Source organism: Petaurus breviceps, unplaced genomic scaffold (assembly GCF_028583685.1).
Source record: "Petaurus breviceps papuanus isolate PSGF00001 unplaced genomic scaffold, PetGlider_PUasm1.0 91041, whole genome shotgun sequence".
NCBI classification, from domain to species: Eukaryota; Metazoa; Chordata; class Mammalia; order Diprotodontia; family Petauridae; genus Petaurus; species Petaurus breviceps.
The window spans coordinates 40,277,265-40,303,727 of record NW_027187400.1 but is presented as its reverse complement, the minus strand read 5'-3'; the positions used below and the strand labels follow the sequence as shown (position 1 = coordinate 40,303,727).

At 44.4% G+C, this 26,463-nt stretch overlaps 2 protein-coding genes across 9 annotated transcripts in view; both read right to left on the bottom strand.

Moving 5' to 3' along the window:
• LOC138154540 (cytochrome c oxidase subunit 7A1, mitochondrial-like) overlaps positions 1-26,463 on the bottom strand; it is a 259,360-nt gene that overhangs the window by 61,056 nt on the left and 171,841 nt on the right. The gene's annotated exons all lie outside the window — the stretch shown is intronic.
• LOC138154020 (zinc finger protein 850-like) overlaps positions 1-26,463 on the bottom strand; it is a 78,531-nt gene that overhangs the window by 16,764 nt on the left and 35,304 nt on the right. The window contains exons 3-6 of one of the 7 annotated variants that reach the window (XM_069078455.1): positions 22,502-22,590; positions 16,635-16,761; positions 16,043-16,138; positions 7,514-10,825 (exon numbers count right to left, since the gene is read on the bottom strand). In XM_069078455.1, coding sequence (XP_068934556.1) covers positions 9,612-10,825; positions 16,043-16,138; positions 16,635-16,761; positions 22,502-22,590 — 1,526 coding nt within the window. In that variant the 3' untranslated portion in view covers positions 7,514-9,611. Of the gene's footprint in view, positions 1-104; positions 185-256; positions 324-7,513; positions 10,826-16,042; positions 16,139-16,634; positions 16,762-22,501; positions 22,591-26,463 lie in introns of those variants that run through there. The other 6 variants (XM_069078450.1, XM_069078456.1, XM_069078452.1 and 3 more) reach the window with 6 other exon arrangements.

Genomic DNA, 26,463 nt, shown 5'->3' with positions numbered 1-26,463 from the left:
GCCTCTCTGAGCACCAGGCCGTCTGTGGGGGGGGGGCACGCGCAGTGGGTACACGCTCACACCCCTCTGGCCTCAGTGCACACCGCACTCACACTCACACGTACCTGGCCACACCCACTCTGACACTCAGAAAGTGCACACACAAACACACCCACAGGAGCAACCCCCCTTATTCCCCCCCCCCCAGCGAGCACGCGCGCACACGCGCACGCCCTTCGCACAGGCCTGCGCGCGCGCGCTCCCACGAGGAGCTCACCTTCAGGCTTGTAAATAAATGCGCCTGCACGGAAACGGCCGCGGGACTACACTTCCCAGAATCCTCCAAGGTAGAAAGGGCTGGGATCAGTCACTGACTCAAGACTCCATTTCCCAGAGGCCTTCGCGGAGGCTCCCTACAACTCTGGGATTGCTCAGAGGCTCTACCCCCCTTCACCTACTCCTCCCGCCCCATCCCGTGTCTGTGTGTCTGTGTGTGTGTGCGCGCTCCGACTGGGGAACAGTCGAACATACACATGTACAATGAATGTCATGGAATATGATCACTGAGGAATATGTCCCCCTCAGTGCATCCGCGCCCCTCTGAATGCGCGTGGCCAGTCTGAGCAGGACGTCCAGACAGGGAGAAGGCTGGGGCCATCCCGGCATTTCAGCCCCATTGTCTCCACGCTTCGCCAGCCCGCAGGTGGGGAGGGAGGGGGGAGGCGCACAGCTTGTGGACCCGCGCCCTCTGGCGGTCAGTGGGGACGCTGCAGGCCGACAAAACCACTTGACAGGGCATTTGAGTGAAGTCAAGAAGCATTTATTGAGCACCTACTGTGCTCCAGACACTGTGCAAAGCGCCGGGGATACAAATAAAAGCAAAAAAAACAATAGCCCCTGCTCTCAAGGAGCTCCTAGTCTAATGGGAGAAACAGTGAAAACGTGCGAACAAGGCGCAGTGATGATCAGGGTGCAGCGCCCCCTGGTGGACAGCCCGTGCATCACACCGCCCTGATGGCTACCTCACTGACAGTCCTTATTTCTGTATTCTGGGGGAATCAGGGCAAGGAGCCACGTGTGAGCTGCTGTTGCTATGGCAGCACCTCAAGCATCATCTGGGAAACCCAGAAAGTGTACAGCTAGTCCACCGTTGTCCGGGGAATAGAGGACGAAGGGTCACCATTGCGCTCTGCCCCTCCCTCTGGGCTGGTCCTAGACGCTGTCATTGCCTGGATAAATAGTCCTTTGCACTGCCTTGCTTTGGGGCTCTTCTGCTGCTTCTCTGCTGAACTGATGCCATCTGCTGGGTCTCCACTGAACTGCAGATGCTTTCCGGACTGGTCCATCCTCCCCGAACTCATATCTCTGTGTTAACTTCACTGGTGATGAGATGCATGTTAATACAGGGCAGCTAGGTGGTACGGTGCATAAGCACCAGACCTGCAGTCAAGGAGACTGGACAGTTTTCAGATGGTCTCTGTCTCGCCCTCTTTCCCTCCTTCCCATTCTCCAAACAGAGGCTGTTGAGGAGGGTTATTGTTCAGCCATACATTGGGCTACCTCAGGTGTCCACTGATCTCCAAGTTGGACATTCCATGAATGTTCAGTCCCCAATACCCTTCAGTTGTTTTCTTATTTGAACTCATCTAGACAAGCCTCTTCCAGCCCCATGCAGAGGCTAGAATGGCAAGTTATTGCTTTAGGGTACCTCCTAACACATAATGAAACCTCTTTGAAGCTGGGGAGAGACCCTGACTTCTAATAACTTCTTTGGGAAGATGGTATCACTCACTAGTCAGAGCTTGGCACAGGTCTCATTTCACCAAGAATGTATGAACTGGGCTCAGCCACTGGCATTTGGGAACTCTGCGGCAAGTATTGAAATAGAGAAGGGTCTACCTGCAGGGGAAATGTGGGGGGCCGAGGGATAAACTCTCTATTGGAGCCTATCCCCTATGAGTTGGACTATAAGGAAAGTTGAGCTCTACAGAATTGACACTTTTTTTTTTTTTGGCTTTTTGGAGGAGGGAAGGCAGGGCAATTGGGGTTAAGTGACTTGTCCAAGGTCACATGACTAGTAAGTGTTAAGTGTCTGAGGTCAGATTTGAACTCAGGTCCTCCTGACTCCGGGGCTGGTGCTCTATTCGCTGAGCCACCTAACCACCCCAGAATCGACACTTTCAAATCGTGGTGATGGAGAAGACATTTGAGAGTCCTTTGGAAAGCAAGGAGATCAAAGTAGTCAATACATAAAGAAACTAATCCAGGCTATTCACTGGAAGGTCAAATACTGAAGCTGAAATACTTTGACCACTTAATGAAAAGATGGAACTCATTGAAAAGGCCCTGATGTTGGGAAAGTTTGAAGGCAAAAGGAAAAGGGGACAACAGAGGATGAGATGGATAGTGTCACGGAAGCAATGAAGATGAGCTTGGACAGACTTCAGGAGATACTGGAGGATAGAATGGCCTAGTGTACTCTACTTTTTGGAGTCATGAAAAGATACAACTGAATGAACAACCACAATATCCCCTATTGGAAATGGTGGAGGACTGGGCTTCTGACCCAGGGTGATGGTAGATGCAGTAACTGTCCTGCTGTCTGGTAGCTTTGTATGACACAGACTGGGAAGAAGCATCCTGAACCCCAGCACAAAATACAACCTTTTGAGTGGAGACTGGGAAGTCTTACACTTGACTCACACTATCCCTATTTTTACAATACCCGTGTTTCCCTGATAATAAGACCTATCCCGTAAATAAGCCCTCCCCTTACTGTGTAAGATTCCTCTAAAATAAGCCCTATTGAGATTGCTACTGTAGTGAAGGTGATCCCCTGCACTACACGCTACATTATGGTACCCTCTGTATGCACCGTCCGTCCCCCCCCCATGAAACGCACTCCGAGCTGCATCCAATCAGAGCTGCAGCAGTGAGTGCGTCATCCTGTTCTTCCCCAGTGATTTGCTTGCTGGCACCATTGAGAGCAGTGCCTCGGAGGAGAGCTGAGGCAGGACAACATAAAAACCCGGTATGTAAGCGGGAGTGAGGGGGCATGATGGAGGATAAAAAGGGCATGATGGAGGAAAAAAGAAGAACTCAGGGGGCATGATGGAGTGAAAAGAAGGACTGATGGTCATAATTTTGTTATTCTGTCTGTTTTGACCCCCAGACATGAGTACAAAAAGGAAGAGCTACCGTATACTGTTGAGTATAAGAAAGCAATTGTAGAGGAGTCACATGGCAAGAATCTTGCAGTTTTCTGTAAAGAAAAACTTTTGGATCTTCGAATGGTCAGAAAATGGAGAGCAGATTATAATAACCTCAATCAACAGGTGGATGAGGGAAAAGGGAAAAAGCGCAGGTCTGGATCAGGTCGGCAGCCCTTATATCCTGACTTGGAGATCCTCATTGGTGAATGGATTGCTGATAGGAGAGCAAAGGCCTTGGTTGTGTGCAGGGCTGATATTCAAGCATTTGCCCTTTCAATGGCACCAGAGTTTGAAATGGTCTCAGAAAGATTCAAAGCATCACAACACTGGTTGGACGGTTTCCTTCAATGGTATGAACTGTCCCTAAGAAGATCAACAACATTGTTTAAGCTGGAAGATGCTGAAGTTATTAAACGTGCACTTGCATTCAAGTCCTTTATTGATAGGATCGACATTTCCAAGTACCAAACCTGCAATATGATTGCTATGGATGAAACTGCAGTGTTTATGGGACAAGGATCTCAAACAACAATTCCTCACAGGGGTGCAATGTCAATCTACATTCCCACCACTGGCTATGAAAGTGCACGGGTCACCTGTGTTTTGGCAATTCGTTTGGATGAAAAGAAAGCCACACCTCTAATCATCAGTAAGGGCAAGAAAGATAAGATTGAACGTGTATCTGGCATTTACGTTCTTGAAACCGAAAAAGCCTGGTGTACACAAGCCGTTATAAGAAAGTGGGTTGATTTAATGCTGCCACTTGTTATGCGAGGTAACCAAAGAGGTCTGATAGTCTGGGATTCAGCCAGCACTCACCGCGCTAAAGAAATGAAGAACTTCCTTGCAGAGAGAAGAATAGATCAAGTAATGATTCCTGCAGGAATGACTGCCTATCTCCAGACCCTTGATATTGCAATAAACAAGCCATTCAAGGACCATTTGCGCATGGAAGTCAATGACTACATTGAAAATAGAATGGAAAGAAATCAGCGTGGAAACTTTGTGAAGCCCTGTCTGCAAGAAGTCGTGACTTGGGTGAAGAAGTCATGGGATAAAATTACTGACAGCTGTGTCGCCAAGGCACTATGAGCAGGTTACCTGGACAAGACATATTCATTTAAAGAGAGCTATATTGCTGGACATGACAGATTGGGTCCACTTATTCTGAAGGAAATGGAGGCGCAAGACATCCAGGACGGAATTCAGGGTATGGACACTTATGACAATGTTGTCGAAGAAGATGACATGATCATTATTGAATAAAGGTACATTTTTTTATTCACATTTACCTGTTTATTAAAATTGCTGTCAATGTTCATTAAAATAAGCCCTCCCCTGAAAATAAGCCCTCTGGTGTTTTTCTGTCCAAAAAAATAATGACAGTGTCTTATTATCGGGGAAACACGGTAGTGACCCTGCACTGGGACCCCCTGGGAGCCAAGATGGAAGCTGGGGATATTCCAAGGACCAGCAGCAGCCTTCTGCTCAGCTAGAATTCCCTCTTATTCCTACCACCATCTGGTTCTCCCCTCACCTCTCTCCTTCCTATTTGCTAACTTGTTAAAATCAACTCAAGTTGTTGAACACAAACACGGGAGTCTTATCAGGGGTAGCTGGAGACTGTTTTCATTTGGGTTTGATTTGGCATCTGCGTGTGACCAGATAGCCAGTAAGTATCAGAATGATTGAATAGGTACGTTTGTACAACCCCTTTGTTGGAAAACCTCCAAATATTAAGAAATAACATTTCCTCTGGTTTATGAAGCCCTTTCCAGATGCCTTGAAAAGGTTTCTTGGAAAGGTAGGTGATAGTTTGGGGACAAAGAGGTCTCTCATAAGGAAATGAATGGAGAGTACACCCTGGTGTGAGCGGGCACAGAGAAGACCTCTTGTCTTAGAGTTCTTGCCTTCCATATCCACAGAAAGGAGTAGCCCAAGACCCATGCAAAGGACGAGCTTCATATTGATTCATATTGATATAGACACGGAGCTCTGGGAGGAGAGGTCCAGGAAGCAATGGGATGTTGACTGTGCTACTCAGCTCTGCAGGGACGTTAACCCCAAACTGCATTTTTATGTATGCAATTTTTCTTATCTAAGATTCTATATATGTTACTTTGGGGAGAGACATAGAGGGCATGGGGGAACTATGCTGGTTTCAATGTCTATAAGCCAGCAATGGCCCAGCTATTAATGTTAAATTAAATAAATTTATTTCTGGTAGACTTGTGACTAAAACACAGAGTATATTATTAATTTTTTAAAAGTTACCCAGGGGGAAGGGGAGAAATTAAACACCTGAATCTGACATTTAGATCACAGGAAATTTTTGTGTGCCTATTTGCCCAGTTATTACTCAATGTGCAGTTTCCTTTTCCAGCTCATTTTATAGACAACTGAAGCAAACAAGGTTAAGTGACTTACCCAGGTCATACAGTTAGTGTCTGAGGCCAGATTTGAACTCAGGAAGAGGGCTCTTCCTGATTCCAGGCCCAGCACTTTATCCACTGTGCCACCATCAATCCGGTAAGCCATTTCAAAAAAATTAAAAAGGAGGCGAGGAGAGTGAGATGCCCAACCATTTAATAAAACATGCAAAACAGAATCATCCCCCTTTCAGTTTCAGTTGTCTCTGATTCCATTGGGTCAGATATTAGAAAACATCATAGGAAATGGAAAAGCAGATAGAGATTCTCCTTCCCCCAGGGAAGAATGGGGAGCTACATAACCCCAAGGAAGGTTTCCTAACCTAGGATCCACAAACTTGGTTCTTTTGAAGAATGTTTTGATAACCTGATTTCAATAATCCGTGTATCTTTACATATTTAAAATGCATCTTTGAGAAAGGATCTATAAACTTTGCCAGGGTACCATAGGGGCCCATCCATGATTCAAAAAGGTGAAGAGCTCTTGCCTCTGAGTGATTCTGAGGCAGGGTAGCTTGCTGGTGACTCATCCCCATGTATGGACACCCCTGTTACATCCTTTACACATCCAGGCTCTAGGGGGGGCCAGGAGAGGGATACTCCTAGGAACAATTGCAAGTCAAGGGGACCCTCTGCAGTCCTGACCTTGAAAAAGATAGACTTGGGGCATATCAAATCCTTACAGCCTACAAGACATAGGATTATATAAATTTCCCACAGAATCAGGGAATCTCCGAATCGGAAGGGACACCTTGAGGGCTTTTTGTACAACCAACTCCTTCTGGAAACACAGGTCTCCTCTACCACAAGCCTAGTCAATGCTTATTTACTCTCAGCTTGAAAAGCTCCCCTGACAGGGTACCTGCTACCTCAAGAAACGTCGGATTTCTGCAAGGAGGAACTGAAATGGCCCCTTCTAACTCTCCTCAGTTGGACCTTCTAGTTCGCCCCTCTGAGAATAGGCCATGCTTTTCTTCTTCAAGTCAAGGAGCAGAGGGGGTTGGCCAGCCTTAGGCACAACAGGGAAGATGATTCTGGGTATTCCTTCTGACCCTTCTTTCACATCTGTGCTCCAGCTGAGGACCAAGCCTTTTAGGCAACGTTATGGGGTACACGTCTTCATAGGCTCTGCGGGCCTGAAGGAAGGGCCTATCCTTTGTCCTTGCTTCTCAGCCTTAGGGTTTCGTCATCAGGCCAAATATAGTGACTTCACATACTGTTGGGGATGGTTTCTCTGTTTTCTTGTAGCTGGGATGGGGAAAAGGGGAAGGTAGTAACATTTTTTCTACTCTTAATGCTGACTTTTTCTGAACTCTTATTGAGTTCAAATGCAGCCCCAGACATTTATTAGCTGTGTGACTCTGGGCAAGTCATTTTACCTTGTTTGCCCCAGTTTCCCCATCTGTAAAATGAGCTGGAGAAGCAAATGGCAAAGCATTCCATATCTTAGCCAAGAAAACCCCAAATGGGGTCATGGAGAGTTGGACATGACCGAAAAAATGAAGTGCTTTACAAATATTATTTAAGGGCAGCTAGATGGTGCAGTGGACTTGAGCTTGGAATCAGGAAGACATCTCCATGAGCTCAAAATGAGCCTTAGACATTTCCTAGCTGTGTGACCCTGGACAAGTCACTTAACCCTGTTTAACTTAGTTCCTTATCTATAAAATGAGCTGGAGAAGGAAATGTCAAACCACTCCAGTGTCTTTGCCAAGAAAACCCTTAACGGGGTCACAGAGAATCAGAAATGACTGAAACAAGCCAACAACAGCTTTGACCTATCAGGGCCATTCTCTCTCTTTTTGTTTTTGCTTTTTGGAGGGCAATTGGGATTAAGTGACTTGTCCAAGGTCACACAACTAGTACGTGTTAAGTGTCTGAGGTCGGTTTTGAACTCAGGTCCTCCCAACTCCAGGGCTGGTGCTCTATTCACAGTGCCACCTAGCTGCCCCTAAGGCCATTCTCTTAAGACTGGGTTGGAAAGTACTACTTCCAGAGCTTTCATAATGGGAATTTCTGGAGGGGGTTAAGGCAGGAACTCTGATTGACATTTGTAAATCACCTTAACTAACAATGATTCTACAAACTTTAACCAAGGGCTTCTCTGGATAGGTCCCAGGATTAGGTAAAGGAGATAATCAATGAAATCATCCTTAAGGTGGTCTTTTACAGGGCTCCTTGTTTTTACATGACAAACAAGAAAATATTTTTCAGGATCACCCTTATCTTTTTTTCCTGTAACTTGCCTTGAATTGAGATTTCACTGGCATGGGAAACTCATGAGGAAGAGACTCCCTCCATCAGTTCAGACTGGCAATTGCTGAGAAACTCCATCGTCTTATAGTTTCCTGGGTCCTTGTGATTCACAAGTGAATTGCCCCGGGCACCACGGGCCTCTTACGTGTCAGAGGCAGGTGTGAACCTTGGTCTGCCTGGCATTGAGACTGGCTATTTGTCCAATATGCCAGGCAGGTAGTGGGATGCTGAGTCCACAGACACCTCAAGCTGTGCTGGAAATAGCTAGAGGCGAGAAGGGAGATGCTAAGGAAGGAACTGAGCCCTAGGAAGACCCAGGCTGCGAGGATGCTAAAATCAAGATAAGCTGGAGGAGTTTAAAGATGGAGGGGCTGGGGGTGGTGCTTTCCTTTTTCTTTTTTTGGACTGGTGGTGGGCGTTAGGCCAGGAAGAGAGCTGAGGACAGTGACAGCATCAAAGAAAGTTCACAGATGCACAGCCCAAACCATCTATTTCTTACTTCCTTTGCTTTAAAAAGCAATCTGTACATGTCTTTGTGTTGGTTAAAACTCAAGTTTGTGGCTTTAATGGACAAATTTCTTCAGGAAGGTGCCCCAAATGGCTGTTATTTCAGATCACAGACTTTGCACCCTACAAATTTTGAGGATGTGACAAGTAGAGTCTAACATATAACAAAGGGGACAAAAGGAAAAATAAGAGGCGGGAGGGGGGGAGAAATCTTTTGTAACCAACCAACCAATAAACATCTATTAAATGCCTATTTTGTGCCAGGCCCTGTGCTAAGCACTGGGGATACAAAAAGAGGCAAAAGATGGTCCCTGCCCCCAAGGAGCTTACAATCTAATGGAGGAAATAACAAGCCAAGAAATACATACGAAGAAGGTAAAGACAAGAGAAATAGGAAAGCACTGGAATTAAGAGGTGTTGGGGTAAGGCTTCCTAAAGAAAGTGGGATTTTAGGGAGGGAGCCAAGGAGGTCAGTAGTCCAAGCAGAGGGAGAGTGCTCTGGGCACAGGGGACAGCCAGAGAGAATGCCCAGAGCTGAGACATGGAGAATCTTGTGTTGTTTGTGGAACAGTCAGATGGCCAGTGCTGCTGGATTAAGGAGGATGTGCTGGAGAGCAGGACACAAGAAGACTGGAAAAGTGGGAGAGGCCTAGGTTATGAAGGACTCTGAAGGCCAAATAGAGCATTCTGTATTTGCTCCTGGAGGCCAGAGGGAGCCGCTGGAGTTTATTGAGTAGGATGGTGACATGGTTGGACCTGTACTTTAGGAACATCACTTTGGTGGCTGAATGGAGGGTGGGGTAGGGAGAGACATGAGGCAAGCAGATCCTCAGCAGGGTACTGCCACAGTCCAGGTATGAGGTGATGAGGGTCTATAAAAGGGGGGTGACTATGTCAGAGGAGAGAAGGGTGCATATTCATGAGATGATGAGAAGGTAAAATTGGCTTGGATATGGGGAGGGTGGTGAGAGATGGTGAGGAGTCCAGGACGACTGCTAGGTTGAAGGATGGTGTCGCACTCTACAGTAATAGGGGAGGGAGGAGGCAAGGAGAGTTTAGGGGAAAGATGATGAGGTCATTTTTGGACACAGTGAGTTTCAGATGTCTACTGGACATCCAGTTTGAGATGTCTGAAAGGCCATTGGAGATGTGAGACTGGGGGCTGGGAGAGCTAGTGATAGTTTGGTGCTCAGCTATGTAATAAAGAGATGAGTTTGACCTATGAGTCTTACACTCCAAGGGTTATTATTCTCCTGTGTGAAGTCTTGTGTTTGATGAGGGATGAACGCCACCTGAAGAATTTCCCACATTCCTTACACTCATAAGACTTCTCTCCAGTATGGGTTTTGACGTGCTCTGTAAGAGATGAGCTATAGCTGAAGGATTTCCCACATTCATTGCATTGATAGGGCTTCTCTCCAGTGTGAGTTCTAAGATGGTGAGTAAGGGATGAGCTGTAGCTGAAGGCTTTCCCACATTCATTGCACTGATAAGGTTTCTTACCAGTGTGAGTTTGATGATGTTGAGAAAGAGAGGTACAGTAACTGAAGGCTTTCCCACAAACCTTACATTTGTAAGGTTTCTCTCCTGTATGAGTTTTCTGATGTTGAATAAAAGCTGAGCAGTACCTGAAAGTTTTCCCACATTCAGTGCATTCATAGGGTTTCTCTCCTGTATGAATTCTCTGGTGCTGAGTGAGGAAGGAATTCTGGCTGAAGGCTTTCCCACAGACACCACACTCATAAGGCTTCTCTCCAGTGTGAATTTGCTGATGCTGATTAAGGACTGAGCAGTAACTGAAGGACTTTCCACATTCACCACATATATAAGGTCTCTCCCCAGTATGAATTCTCTGATGGTAATACAGTGAGGCCCTTTGGCTGAAGGCTTTCCCACAGTTACTGCATTTATAGGGTTTTTCTCCGGTGTGAATCCTCTGATGCTGAGTGAGGAAGGAATTCTGGCTAAAGGTTTTCCCACAGACATCACACTCATAAGGCTTCTCTCCAGTGTGAATCTGCTGATGCTGAGTAAGGACTGAATAGTATCTGAAGGCTTTCCCACATTCACTGCACAAATAGGGTTTCTCTCCAGTATGAGTTCTCTGATGGTAACATAGGGATGATTTCTGGCTAAAAGCTTTCCCACATTCATTACACTCAAAAGGTTTCTCCCCAGTATGAATTCTTTGATGTTTGGTAAGGCATGTGCTCCAACTAAAGGTCTTACCACACTCATTACATTTATAAATTTTCTCCCGACTGTGTATTTTCTTGTGGGTGACTGTCCCCTGCCCAAACAGCTTCTCCAGATTCCTCTGCTGTCCCTTTAACTTATCCTCACATTTCCAGGTTTCTTCCAATTTTAAGTCCCAGGAACCATCCTTTATAGTTCTTTCCAACACTGGAGATGACAATTGGGCCTCAGACATACATTCTGAGTCTGAAAGGAATTTAAAAATATATATAAATTTTCTGTTCTCTGAGCTGGGAGAGAAAACAAAAATCCTCATTAGGAATGGGAAAAGAAAATCAGTGCTTATCAATGTCAACCCAGAAAGGGCACAGTCAAGGGAGACCTACAGTCAAATCTTGCCCTGATACTCACCATTTGTAAGTTGGAAGATTATGGGCAAGTCAGTTTTCTAATCTGTAAAATGGGGATAGTAAAGTGTAATATTGCTACTTCCCAAGGTTGTTGTGAGGGAAAGGCTTTGTAGATCAGCAATGGCTCTATCATCAGCAGATGATTCAATTTCTGCATATCTCAGCCCTGTGAGGTCTGGGACAGGCTTTCTTTCCTTACCACAGCCCTAGACCAAAGGCAGCTTGGCCCTGCAGATCAAGAGGAGAATGGTGGGAATGGTCCCTGGAGGATGCATTTAGCTGAGGTGGGATGAGGGGAAAGACAAGAGGATGCATCAGTGGAAGGAGGAGGCTGGGATCCAGGGGAGATGGCCTTTCTAACCATCTGCTGACACTTCCATTACCCAGCAATGGGTGTGGACAGTGCATATCAGGTTTTAGAGACTAGTTCCCACCCCTCTTTACTTTCTAAGCTGGACTCCTAGAAAAACTGTGTATGCTTATTGCCTCCAATTTCTCACCTCCCATTCACTTCCCAACCCCTCTCAATCTGGTTTCTATCCCTACCACATGACGGAAACTATTTGTAGCAAGGTCACCAAAGATCTCCTCATCCCTAAAGCCAAGGGCCTCTTCTCAGCCCTCAGCCTTCTTGATCTCTCTGCATTATTTGACATTACTGACCTATGATCTTGCTTCTTGGCCATCAGAAGAGTCTTTCTCACCTCCCTCTGCAGGTATATCATCCATATCCTGCCCCCTACACAAAATGCATGCACTGGGCTCTCCCCTGGCCTCTCTCCCCTTCCTACATACTTTTTTAAGTCAACCTCTCAGCTCCAGTTGATTCAATGATCAGCTCTAAGCAGATGGCACTCATATCTACCTATCCAGGCCTCCTCTCTCTCCTAAGCAACAGCTCCATATCTCCAGCTGCCTGCCTGACATCTCTACCTAGACATCCTAGATGTCCCAGGGCCATCTCAGATTTCACATGTCCCAAACGGAGCCCTTTCTTTTACCCCAGTCATCCTCTGGAACTTCTCTATTGTAGACAAGGGGCCACCATTCTTCTGATCACTCAGGTTCACAACCTGGGAGTCACCCTTGACTCACTCATCTCTCATGTCCAATTGGTGATTAAATCTTGCTTATTCTACCTCCTTGACATCTCTGTGTCCATCCCTTCTTTTGAATCTGTATCCCAAGGGGAGGGCTTCTCCATTTCTCTAACAGATACCTAGACTACTGGGATGAGGGGCTTGTCCTGAACCTCCTGTCCTTTGGTTCCTGTGTGTGTGTGTGTATGTGTGTGTGTGTGTGTGTGTGCGCGTGTGTAATGTTGCACATATCAGACAGAGTTGATGGGCCAATTGGCTTTTCTACTTTTCGTTTAAAAGGGAAGGCTCAATTGGTAACAGAAGGAACATATTCAGAAACGAAAGAAATGTAAAAATAAAAAACATCCATAAAACTAAAAAGAAAAGATGGAAAGGGAAGGAGTCATAGACCAAATAATGGTATAGATGTAGGGAAAAGGAAGCTACAGCCCTGCACACAAGAGAGGGTACATAGTGGGAAGTGAATGGGCATGACGTTTAGCCTTGATTTGGTAGTTAACAGGGAGTTGCTATGGGCTCATAAGCAGGACAGTGACATGACTCAATTCTTTCCTACCAAGGAGACTGAAAGAGTAGAATAACAGCTAGAAAACAGGGAAATCATCCTGATTTTAGAAGCATTAAATGAGTCACCCAAGGGGAGGATCCCATAGGAAAGAAGAAACACGGAGCTGAACTCTATGGACAAAGTCAGGACTGAAGATTATCAGAGGAACAAGAGACGTCTGAAACCACAAGTGGGTGAACTTCCTGAGGATGTGGAACATCAAGGGCACTGAGCCTTTAACACCCCTGCTACTGGCGTGACAAGGGAAGAAGACAAGAAGGAAGTATAGAGGAGAGGCAGGAAACCACTGAATAACCTGGATGAAAATTTTTCTTGTTCAAAATGCATTTAAATGTTAAATGAGCAAAGGTCTCTAAGAAGCAAAACCAGCTTCGACTGGGAAGTCAGACAAAGCTCACTAAACAGGGGCCTTTTGGGAACACTCACTAGTACCTGCTGGAGGGGGGAGTGAGGGCCAAGGAGCCTTGAGAGTAACTTCTTCCTGACTAAGAGGGAGTGGAAGGGTCTTATCAGTAGAGAAAGAGAGGCAGAAGAAAGATCAAGGAATAGGGGATGTAGGAAAACATCTCCCTTGAAATTAAAGGTGAAGCTGTTATTCCTAAATCCTTTGTGAAAAGAAGGAAGAGCTGAGTAAGATGGGCCATGGGTAATTCCCAATCGGGAGATATCAGTCCAGCTGAATGACCAGCCCATCAATGCCTGCAAATACTTTGAGTAAAAGAAAGCTAAAGTGTTCTCCATAAAAGAAGGAAGTGTAAGCTTCTCGAGGGTAAGGATAATGTCATTTTTGTTTGTGTATGCACAGCAGCCAGTACAGTGCCTGGAACATATTTGGTGAATGGACAAAGTTCTTAGCGAGAAAATGGAAATATTTTAAAAATTTTATTCCTTAGTATCATAGGAAATGCTTAACTCATTCTTAGGAATTTTTCCTCCTACTATAAAAAGCACACAGGTAATAAACTTTATAGGCAAAAAAATAGGCAAAAGTATCAAGGGGAACCACAGAAAAAAGTGATAAAAAGGAAATAGCCCCTCTAGATTTCAAAATATGCCTTAAAGTAATAACTACACAAAACTCTCTAGTACTGGATTTCAATGAAGCCCAAGAGAACCCAGAAAAAAAATCAAATAAATGTAAGAGATAGTGTTTGATAATTCCAAACACTGGGGAAATTTGACTTAATAAAAATAACTGAGAAAAATCAGCAAAAGGTATAAGAGAAAATTAGTTTAGTCCCACTCCTCTCATAAATCACTGCACTAAATTTCAGATGGATTGATGATCTAAATATAAATGGATAGAGGAGGGAAAATATCATTTTTATCTCAACTAGGGAGAAGAAAAAAATTCTTCTACATCAAGCAAAAGGGAGAAATTAGAGACAAGAGAGATTCAAACACATAAAAGGAGTTTGTGTAACAAAAGCAATATAGCCAAAATTAAAACAAAACAATTAAAGTGGGGAAAATGCTTGTAGTAAATATATATGATAAAAATCTGACATCCAGAATCTATAAGGAATAGATACAAGTTTCCAAGAGCCATTAACGCCCATTCCGCTGGACAAATAGTTAAAGGGTACGAACAGAATTCTCCAAAGAAGAAATGCAAATCAATAATCACTTGAAATGGCTCAACCTCTCCATCAAACAAATACAAATTAAAACAAGTTTGAGTTACCATCTTGCTCATCCAATTGGCAGAAGTGGTCAAGAACAATAAAACTCAATGTTGGTGGGACTGGAGAGAAACAGGCACACTGTTTACACTCCTGGTGGAATTGGGAAATCAGCACGAGCCTTTTGGAAAATAACATGGCAACATACAATAAGGGTTACAATACAGACTACACCCTTTGGCAATGTTCCCACAAGAAGAACTAGGTCATGATAATGATACTAAAAGGAGAGAAACACCCCCATCTCTATAAAAATATCCCTACCTGCTTTACTTGTGATGGGATATAACCTACATATTCAATAGGTAGGTAATGCCTGACTAACTGGTAGTACACTACTATGATGGAATATTCCTGTCCTATAAAAATGAAATATATGAATACAAAGAAAGAAATCAGAAAAGAAAAAAGTGAGGCTGAACAAAGAATGTATGGAAAGAATAAACTTTTACTATGATTTAAAAAAAGCACAACCACAAACTACCTACAAAGAACTAGTGCATGAAAGAGTAAGGATGGAGGATCTGGGAAAGGGACGGAGGGCACATCAGCTGCTATTGTCATTGTGTGGCGAAAGCCTGTGTGTGTGTGTGTGTGTAGAGCAACGCTAGTGCAAATGTCCACTTTAACATTTGTGTGCGGTCTCAAGGCAGGTTCTCTTAAGGAATCTGCTCCTCATTTTATTTCAGTATTTGTTGAGATTAAAACAAAAAACAAAAGCAAAGCTCCACTCCATTAGGACAAGGGCATCCTTGTACAGACATAACAGTCTCTGTCTTTCCTCTCAGGGCTCCCCTGGGCAATGGCCTCTCCCACCCAGATCCAGGGGATCCCACTGTAAGTCCAGGAACAGCAACTACAAGGTCAAGAATGGCCTCTGGAGGGTCTGCACCTTGAATTCAAAGATACTGAAGGACAGCAGCAGACAGAGGCCCAGCAGATTCTGAGGGTTACACAGGCCAGTGAAGGGGGTGGGTTGTTTTTATTTATTTTTTTAAGACAGAACCTGTTCAGTACTGTCATGTGTCTAGGAGGACAAAGACTGAGGAAAGACCAATAAGTTCTGGGCAGGCCTGAGATAATGCTGTCAGCAGAGTAGTGAAGATGGAAGCCAGGATGAAGAGGGTGTTAGGAAAGGGATCTGGGAGGCAGAGAGTCCAGAAATTCACTCTCATGGTTAGACAGTAGAAGGAAGAAGAAAAGGAGGTAACAGAGTCAAGTAAAATATGTTTTTGTTTTGTCTGTTTTATTTTTTTAAATGGAGCGACCTGTGATGTTTAAAGGCAGAGATGGTGAGTCTGCAACAAAAACCAGACCTGGCAGGGCCAGGGAACAATAGCTGTTGGAGTGTGATCCACAGAGTACATGGAGGAGGATGCTGAGGAGGGGGGATGTAGAAGAGGGGGGTGCTGGGGAGATATAGAGGAGGGGGTGCTGAGGGGGGATGCTGAGAGGGGATGCTGAGGAGGGGGTGCTGAGGAGGGGGGGATGCTCCTAAAGAATGAGAAGACAGAAGTGGAGGTAAAGATCCCTTCATGTTCACTTCAGTCCATGACTACACTTACCCCTAACACTCTCCCAGGCCCCTTAGGCTTGGGGACATTGAGCAGCGTTCCCCACTCCGGCCTTTAAAGGTGTGGCCCTTCCCTGTCACGCTGTCACTCTCAACACTCCCTGCCTCCCTGGATTCTTCATTTGCTCACCTGGATGGCGGCCTCTGAGGTCTCCTCTCTCCAGCCTCCACGGTTCGTCCCCTCGTTCCAAGTGAGAGATTATATCAGGCTGGGCTTGGGCCAGCCCTGCTCATGGGAAGAGAAATGGGATGTGTCCACTTATGATCAGGGAAAAGGGAGTCAGCCGAGAGCTCAGTGCCAGCCCCTTGGCCTTGAGGGAAGAGAGGCTACAGCCCGCAGGGTGGTACAAAGGAGCTCTGGAGGTTGGGGTAGGGAGAGAGCACCTCGGTGCTCTTTGGGTTCAGATCCAAGCAGGATGGGAACCCACCCCCTGCAAAGCCCTCCTCACTGGGAAGGACCCTGGGGAAAGAGAATAACAAGGGGATAGTTCACTGGGCAGCCCAATTAATCTGGCCAGTTCTAATTCTACAAAGCACAGGGCTTTCTTCCTGGGAACAGAAGTAGAAATACATTGGTATGGGCCACAAATGGACTGGACATATGACCTTGGAACCCAATATCAGGAAGACAGATGATCTCCAGAGGACCCATAGCTAACAATAACTGAGGAGGCCGATGTACCCAAAAGCAGGTTCTGAGTCTCAGAGAAAACTGCCCTTACCCAGTGACACCAAGTTCCTGTAATTCTCCAGCATCACGTCCCTGTAGAGGTGCCTCTGGGCAGGGTTCAGGTGCCCCCATTCATCCTGGCTGAAGTCCACGGCCACGTCCTTGAACGTCACTGGTTCCTGAAACATCAGATGCATTCTGGCTTGCCCAGGGACCATGTGTCCTTGGGGGAGGGCAGTGACAGGGGCCAAGGTGTGAAGAAATGGTTCTGACATCATCCAAGGCTCTGAGTATTTTAAGTCATGTCTTTATTGAGTGCCTGCTATGTGCTTCCTGCTGTACTAAATACAGTCCTTGACCTCGGGAAGCAGAGAAAGCTACAAGCTGGTACATATCCCTAGGGTAAAAGTGGGACTGACTTCTCCAGCAAACCCCAAACTGGATTACTTTCTAAGGGGTTGGAAATCCACAGGTTGGCATCATGAGTCTGGGGAATTAAGTGGGGGACAGTGGGAGAAGATGAGGTAAAACAGTGAACTGATTATTTAGGGGTGACCACATGAGTCTTTTATGTGTTTTCTGTGGAATGAAATAGAGGTTGTCCTGTAACTAATATGCCTTACTACCACAAGTGCTTGTATGGGATCTGTGATTCTTTTTATCCCAACTGACACTTAAGTAGCTGTGAAAGCTTTAGAAACTATACCAGAGTTCATTTAGAGAAGAGGAGAGCTGTTCACACTACGATGTGATCTTTAGATTTGGGGAAATCAGATTTCAAAGAGTTTGGAAAAATGATGGGTGCTAAATGCCTGATATCTTACAAAGGCCTAAGAAGGATCATGAGCCAAAAAGACAAAAACCACCCCAAGCTGCATCAAGGAATATGCCGTATCCTGAATGAGAGAGGTGGTATGATCACCATGAACCTTGCCCTCTGCCCTAATCTGCCCATACCTAGAGGAAGGCCAAGGCAAGGTGAAAGACATCCAGTAGGGGGAGAAAGGAGGTAAGAGGCCTGGAAAACGGGGCTCCCAGGATTGGGTGGGGAAGCTGGTGATGTCAGCCTGAAGACCAAAGGGTGATGTGAAAGCAGTCATCAAGGGTGGTCATGTGGGAGACAGACAGGGAACTCTCAAGAAGGAAATTCTGGAGGCAAAAGTAGAAAGGTTTGATAAAATTTAATGTTTATAACATTTGGGAGGGATAACTACACTGTCTTCCATGAGGCGCCTCTGTACTCTGGAGAAGGAGTGAGCTACAGCCTTAGGTCTCCAACAATTAGGCCTGTCCCTCAATGGCGTACGCTGGGACAGGAGACGTAGTGTGTTTCCCACCTCCAGAGGTCTTCAAAGCAAAACCTAAATAACCACTTGTTGGGGATGTCACAGAAGGGATTTCTGGTCAGGAAAAATCAGCCCGATGGTCATTTAATAAACATTTACCGTGTCCACTGGCAGCTGGGGGCACCCTAGTGCACAGATCATCAGCCCTAGAGTCAGGAAACCCTGAGTTCAAGCCTCAGACATTTACTAGTTGTGTGACCCTGGGCAAGTCTCTTAACCCTGTTTGCCTCAGTTTTCTCATCTGTAAAGTGGAATTCCCAAAAAGGCATCACAAAGCATTGGACACAACTGACAATGACTAAACAAAAGATGGGCCAACCTTCAAGAAGCTCACAGCCTCAGAAGGGGAGGCCTCTGAGCTCCCTAATCACAACTCTTACGACTTCATTATCCTATGATCACAGCAAGGCCCTCCCTCATGAAGCCTTGGTTTGCTTGCCTATAAAATGAGGACAGTATTTGTATCACTGACCTCACAGGACAGTGGTGAGGAAAGACCTCCTTCAGCATCAAAGTATTGTACACATATGTGCTTCTGCGTATTAACACATGTGTGTCATGTTCAGTCCCTAGAGGAAAGGGATGGTGTTTCAGGGTAGACTGTCCTGGAGGGCAGGGGCTGTGTATTGATTCGGTATTCCCTCCTTTGCGCCTAGCAAAGGACCTGCCCCATACCAGGCAGCCAAGAAAAGGCTGCTGATCTTTAATTATCTCATACATCCACAGCACCAGCACAGACTTAGTTTCATTGATAAAGAGTGGCCAGGGACCTGAGGGGTCAGCTATTTCAGTACCAACCCTCTCCCTTCTGTTTCAGAAAAGAAGAAAAGAAGAGCCATAGACATTAAAGTTAAGTCCAAGGTCACAAAGGTAATAAGTGGCAAAGTCAGACTCCAAAGCCAAGGCTGTTTGCATTGGATCATGCTGCCTCCATTAGAGGTCACAGCAACATCAGTGAGGTAAATGAGTGAATGCTGAGTGTAGAGACTTGCCTGGAGAATCCATTCTCAGATGTGGAGCCAAGATGGAGGAGTAAAGGTAGGGACCCACCTGAGCTCTCCCTAAACCCCTCCAAATAACTGTAAATGAGGACTCTACACAAATTCCAGAGCGGCAGAGCCCACAAAAAGGCTGAGTGAAACAATGCTCTAGCCCAAGACAACTTGGAAGGTGGGCAGGAAAGGTCTATCGCACCAGGAGGGGAGCAGAGCACAATCTAGCACAGACAAGGCCCCAGCAAACCAAGGGCAGGCCTCAGGGAGAATGGATCAGTGGAAGTGTTGGAGGCTTCCAGACCACAGCCCACAGACGGTGAAGGGATTAGACAGTGGGTCAGAAGGAGATCGACAGGGGTCCCTTTGCTGGCGCCAGCATTGTCTCACTGTCTCATTGTCCACACTGTGATCTGGGTCCCAGTCCTGGGTCTTAGTGCCAGTGAGGGAAGAAGCACTAGCACAGCAGAGCTTGAGGCCGCAGGGGAGCAGGGCCCCTGGTCACAGTTCCAGGGCTGAAAAGAGTACTTGTGGTCACTCACAAACCAGCGTACAGTACAGGACAGCAGAAGACACACCTAGATCGTGCCACCTTGGGAGAGCCAAAAACTTAAAGATCCCCAGAATTACCTCTGAAAACAGTTACACACACACAAAAAAAACCTTTTAGTTTGGGTGGTGCCCTCTCCACTTGGGAAGCAGAGCCCCACCTTAGGCCATAGTTAAAAGTCAAGGAAAAAAATTTGGCCATAGAAAGTTACTATGGTGACAAGGAAGATTGAAATACATACTCAGAAGAAGACAACAAAGTCAAAATTCCTGTATCCAAAGCCTCAAAGAAAAATATGAATTAGTCTCAGGTCATAGAAGAGCGCAAAAAGGATTTTAAAAATCAAGTAAGAGAGGTAGAGGGAAAATTGGGAAGAGAAATGAGAGTGATGCAAGAAAATAATGAAAAACAAGTCAACAGCTTGGTGATGGAGACATAAAAACAATAATGAAGAAAGTTAACACGTTAAAAAAACAGACTAGGACAAATGGTAAGAGGCACAAAAATCTAATGAAGAGAAGAAGGCCTTTAAAAAGCAGAACTGGTCAAATGGAAAAAGAGGTACAAAAACTCACTGAAGAAAATGATTCCTTAAAAATCAGAATTGGGCAAATGGAAGTTAATGATTTTATTGTATCAAGAAACAATCAAACAAAATCAAAAGAATGAAAACAATAGGAGAAAATGTGAAATATCTCCTCAGAAAAACAACTGACCTGGAAAATAGATCCAGGAGAGATCATTTAAAAAATTCTGGACTACCTGAAAGCCATGATAAAAAAAAAAGAGCCTAGATATCATCTTTCAAGAAATTAACAAGGAAAACTGCCCTGATATTCTAGAACCAGAGGGTAAAATAGAAATTAAGAGAATTCACCAATCACCTCCTGAAAGAGACCCCAACATGAAAACTGCCAGTAATATTATAGCCAAATTCCAGACCTCCCAGATCAAGGAGAAAATAATGCAAGCAGTCAAACAGAAATAATTCAAATATTGTGGAGCCACAGTTAGGATAACATAAGATTTAGCAGCTTCTACATTAAAGAATCAGAGGGCTTGGAATCTGATATTCTAGAGGGCAAGAGAGCTAGAATTACAACCAAGAATCACCTACCCAGAAAAACTGAGTATAATTCTTCAAGGGAAAAAATAAATATTCAATTAAACAGAGGACTTTTAAGCATTCCTGATGAAAAGACTAGAGCTGAACAGATAATATGACTTTCAAATACAAAATGAAAAAGAAGCAAATAGGAAAGAGAAATCACAAGGGATTCAATAAGGCTAAACTGTTTATATTTCTACATGGGAAAATGGTATTTGTAACTCCTAAAAATTTTCTCATTATTAGGCAGTTAGAAAGACATAGACAGAAAGCAGAAGTGTGAGTTGAATGGTATGATTATCTTTAAAAAATTAAATTAAGGGATGAGAAAGAAGAATGCACTGGGAGAAGGGGGAAAGGACAGGTAGAATAGGCTAAGTTATAGGATATAAAAGATCTTACAGTAGAGGGGAAAGTGTGGGAAGCAGGAAAGGGAGCACATTAACCTTACTCTCATCAGAATTGGCTCAAAGAGGGAATAATATACACACTAAGTTGGGTATAGAAATCTATCTTACCATACAGGAAAGTAGGAAGGGAAGGAGATAAGAGAAGTGTGGGGGGGAGCTGACAGAAGGGAGGGCAGTTTGGGGGAGGTAAAAGTCAGAAGCAAAACACTTTTGAGGGAGAACAGGGTAGAAGGAGAGAGTCAGATAAATGGAGAAAACAGAATAGAGTGAAATACATAGTTGGTAATCATTACTGTGAAAAACATTTTTACAGTGAGTTTCTCTGATAAAGACTCATTTCTCAAACATACAGAAAACTGAGTCAAATTTATAGGAATAAAAGTCATTCTTCAATTGATAAATGATCAAAGGATGTGAACAGGCAGTTTTCAGACAAAGTAATAAAAGCTATTTATAGTCATATTAAAAAATGCTCTAAATTACTATTGACAAGAGAAATGCAAATTAAAACAACTGCAAGCTACTACTTCATACCTGTCAGATTGGCTAATCTGACAGAAAAGGAAAATGACAAATGTTGGAAGGGATGTGGGGAAATTAAAACAGTAATGTACTATTTATTGGTGAAGTTGTAAACTGATTCAACCATTCTGGAGAGCAATTTGGAACTGTGCCCAAAGGGCTATAAAACCATGCATACTCTTTGACCAAGCAATACCACTGCTAGGTCTGTATCCCAAAGAAATTTAAAAAAAAGGAAAAGGAACTATGTGTACAGAAATATTTATAGCAGCTCTTTTAGTGGTGGCAAAAAATTGGAAATTGATGAGATGTCTATTAATTGGGGAATGGCTGAAAAAGTTGTTGTATGTGAGTGTGATGGAATACTATTGTACTTTAAGAAATGAGCAGGATGCTCTCAGAAAAACATGGAAAGACTTACATGAACTGATGCAAAGTGAAATGAACAGAACCAGAGGAACATTATACACAGAAACAGTAACATTGAATGATGATCTACTATGAATATAACTTAGCTATTCTCAGCAATACAGTGATCCAAAACAATTCTGTAGAATTTATGATGAAAGGGGCTGTCCATCTCCAGAGAAAAACTGGTGGAGCCTAAATGTGGATCAAAGATACTTTTTCTTTATTTTTTTTAATTTTCTTTTTTTTTCCCTAAAAAATGACCTGTGTGTAAATATATTTTGCATGACCACATATGTATAACCTATGTCAAATTGCTTGCCTTCTCAATGAGGTAGGGAGAGGAAAGAGGGAGAGAATTTTGAACTCAAAATTTGAAAAAAAAAAGAATGTTAAAATTGTTTTTACACATGATTGGGAAAAAACAAAACATTAAATGAGAAGGCCCTGTGTCCTAAGGATGAGGGATGAAGGTTCCTGTCTCTGTATGAGTGAGGACTGTCTGGGCAAAGAAACTTGAGCACAAGAAAGAGGTGTGTACACCTGCTGGCATTTCAGACAGGAGAGAAAAATCCCACCTCACCTGAGAGTCGGCTGCCAGCCGCCCAGCAGCCATTCCCTCTTCCTTGGTGCTCCCCACTGCAGGAAAGGGTGAATCCTGAGACAGCACAGCTGGGGAAAGATAAATGACCATGAAGGAGACTAGTACTCAGCACAGAAATCTCCAACTCCTCCAGAAAGAGAAATGTCAGAGGGGTTCTCTGGTGCAGCCCTTGAACACAGCAAGGGCTTGGTGATCACTAACATGGACCTGAAGCTTCAGTTTTACACCGGCCATGGAGAGCTGGGTGGTTGGGCAATTAAGGAAGGACAAAAATGCATCGATATCTTTGCAGCAAGATATAACAATGTACCTGGCATGTGGTAGGTGCTCAATAAGTGTTTATTGATTAATGGATCTCTGAGCTAGCTAAAGGAAATTTCCCAATACGGATCAAAGAGATGGTGTTGGTTCAGTCATTTATGTTCAACTCTTCGTGATCTCATCTGGAATTCTCTTGGCAAAGGTACTAGAGTGGCTTGTTATTTCATTCTCTAGTTCATTTTACAGATGAGGAAACTGAGGCAAATAGGGTTAAATGCTTTGCCCAGGATCACACAGCTTATAAGGGTTAGGCTTGATTTGAACTCAGAAAGATGAGCTTCCCTGACTCCAGGACAAGCACTATCCCTTGCTCCAAACAGCAGAAACAAAATATTATAGAATGGAACCCCCCTGAGGGCACGGCTTTTCTCACTTTTATCCAGTATTCCTCATGTATACTGTCTCCTTTACCTCTTAGCACAGTGCCTGGCACATAAACACTTGTGCTGACTGAAGGTACCCTGGTGATGGAGATCTGCTCTCTGGGCAGCCTCTGGAAGAATAGCTGGAGGGTGAGGAACCCGGAGGTCCTCCCTCCTCTTCTTTGTACCCAAACTTTGAACACAGGAGACACAAAATGCCACTGGCATCTTGGGTGAGTCATTTTCCATCTCTGCATCTTAGCTGATTCAGCTGTCAAAGGAGGGACCTCTAAGGTACCTTCTTACACTCAGCCTGAGGTCCTCTAAGCACCTAGGATTGTCTTTTTTTTTTTGCTTTTTTCAGGGTAATTGGGGTTAAGTGACTTGCCCAAGGTCACCCAGCTAGTAAGTGTGTCAAGTGCCTGAGGTCGGATTTGAACTCAGGTCCTCTTGACTCCAGGGCTGGTGCTCTATTCACTGCACCACCTAGCCACCCACCTAGGACTGTCTTTCTCAGAAGGGAGATGGCAGAGATGGGACAATGTTGTGTGTAAAGTTCTCCATAAAACTTTATGAAGGGCTAAGTAACCATCTGTTATGGTTATTGTTAAATGGTTGGGGATGTCAACCTGAACGGGAGCCCAGGCCTGGGGAAAACGTTTGAGACAATGAGGACACTGGAGGAGAGAACACGGGAGGAATAGGTCCTCTGTATCCAACAGATTGTATGTCAAGAGGCAAAGGGGAGAAAGCATGACTTATAAATTCCTCTTTTTCTCTAATCTTCTCCATGAAAAAGAACAGATTACACGAGAAAATACAAAATAGACACAATTAAGGAATTTGAGTCCAAGATGGTGGGGAGCCCTTTGGAGCTTTGGGAGGACATCATCTCCTCAAGTCTAGAAAAACTCCCTGCTTGGAGCCTGAAGCAGCTGCAGATAGGCTCTGAAGAAAAATCAGTAATCCTCAGGAAGGAATAGAGAAGCAGGGAAAATCCAGGAGACTAGAGACTGATTTAAAAAACAAAAAAAGCAAAAGAAAGGAAATGTGGAACTCAAGACTAATGACCTTGATTTTAATCATCAGCATAACTTGAGGACAGTCCATGATGAGCCCTAAGAAAACAAAACCATGATTTATGAGGAACCAGGAATAGCTTTACAGAAAACAATTCAAGACAAGCTAACATCACCTCCTTTTTCTGGAGATGGTGATTGAGCAAGGAAATCAGGAGGCCGGCCCCAGACTAAAATACTTGTCTGTATTTCAGCCCAACAGCTGACAAAGTGTGACACAATAACTTTGCAGACAAGATGTAGAAATGGGGAATGAATGATGAGTCAATTTGTGGCTCACTGAATCAGTGTCCCCCAAAACAGAGGTTTAACAAAGCTGGTGTCAACCTGGAATCTCTGGTATATACTCGGGTATATACCTGACCTTGGTTTTCTTCTCATCAATGTTTCTTATTAATGGCCTTGAATGGAGACAGAAAAAACATGCTTAGAAAACGTGTGTCTGACACCAAGGTGATAAAAGTAGGAAATGTATTTGTGAACTGAATTAAGATCCCAACAGAAAGGAATGATGGCCCCAAACCAACAAGATGAAACTCCACAGAAGTAGATTCCAAGACTCTTTGAGTATAATAACTCAAAGATTAAACTCTAGAGTTTATTTTTAAAAACCACAGAGACATCTTTTTACTGTGGTTTGCATGGGCTTGACTTGATAATAGCCCCAGTGGTTAGAGTGGTAGATGGGACTATACAGCCTTGGAATGTGTGACTGATAATCGCAGCATGGCATCCTGGCCAAGAGGCAGCAATCCCAGTGTCCTCTGCCATTGCTGAAAGATCCAGAATATTTTGTCTAGCCTTATACACTGCCAAACCAGAGACTGTGCAGAGGAGAGGGTAAGGACAAAGTCTAGGAAACATGCTGTGGTTATGAAGAATGGTTTCGAGAACTAAGGAACAGTGATGACCGCCAAAGACCCAACTCTGGGCCAACTTGGACCTCCATTACTCTTCCTTAAAACAACATAGTTAGGCTCGTGACCTTCCTGAGCCGGTTGACTTCTCCCTCTCTTGGTACGTCGCCTACCTTCCCCGCAGCCACGGTGGCGTATTGGAGACAGGATGGACTCAGCTATGTCCGATATTCCCAGATCTGTGCAAAAGCAGTAAGAGATGCACTGAAGACTGAATTCAAAGCAAATGCTGAGAAAGTTTCTGGCAGCAGTGTAAAAATAGTGAAAGTTAAAAAGGAGTAATGTAACCTGACAAATGCTACATTTTCAAGGTGAAGCTTTTCAGTTATATGTTATGGCAGACTGGAAACTGTCTCACTTGTTTTGCTTTTGAGAGGAAAACACCTGTCTCTGTAGAGGGATGTGCCAATAAACTAAGCCCTGATTAAAAAAAAAAACACAACATGGTTAGACCAGATGATCTCAGAAGGGTCACTTCCAAATGTCCATGATTCTCAACTGGATAAAGAAGGAAAAACTAAGGGATGTCACTGACTCCCTGAAGGAGGAAGCCACAGGTATTCTGTCTGGTTCCAAGCAGCATAACTAGACCAAAGTCACATGGAACAGGAAGGTAGATGTGGGATCAATGATCAGAAGAGGCCAACAATAGAAAGCGCAGTTTAACAATCCACGGAGTTCCTCTTCACTGGATTTATTCTAGCAGAGGCTAGATGACCACCCACCAGAGGTTATGGCTAAGGAAATTCGCACCTGGGTCTAAGGCCTCTTTGGTTCCGAAGGTCTGACCAGAGCCAAGAATGAGAGAAGAGGGTAATGGGGTCAACCCTTGGAGACCCTGACTCTGTTTTCCCAAGAGAACAACTAGAGGTTGCCTCTGGAAGTCGGGACACAGAAAGAAAATTTGAAGCTCTCTTTCAAGGCTGTCTGATGGTGTGAAGGGTGTTGGATGCCTCCATATTTAATAAGGAAAAAAAACATCTCTTCATTCTCCTAACTTGCAAGATGTGAATCAATTTTCTGAGTTCTTGTTAGAAATCGGCCTGGTGAAGAGATCACTTTCATAATGAGAGAGGCTTTGGAACAGAAAAGGCAAGGAAGTTCAGGAGCCCCAGGCTCCTTCCCTGTCTCTAAAAGTCCTGGTCTTGAAAATGCATGACATTGTCTTGGGTTTTCTTGTTTGTAAAGTGGAGATAACCACATCTGGTTCCAAGAAAAACTCACAACACAGACAGGATATGTGAAAAGTCAAATTCAAAGAC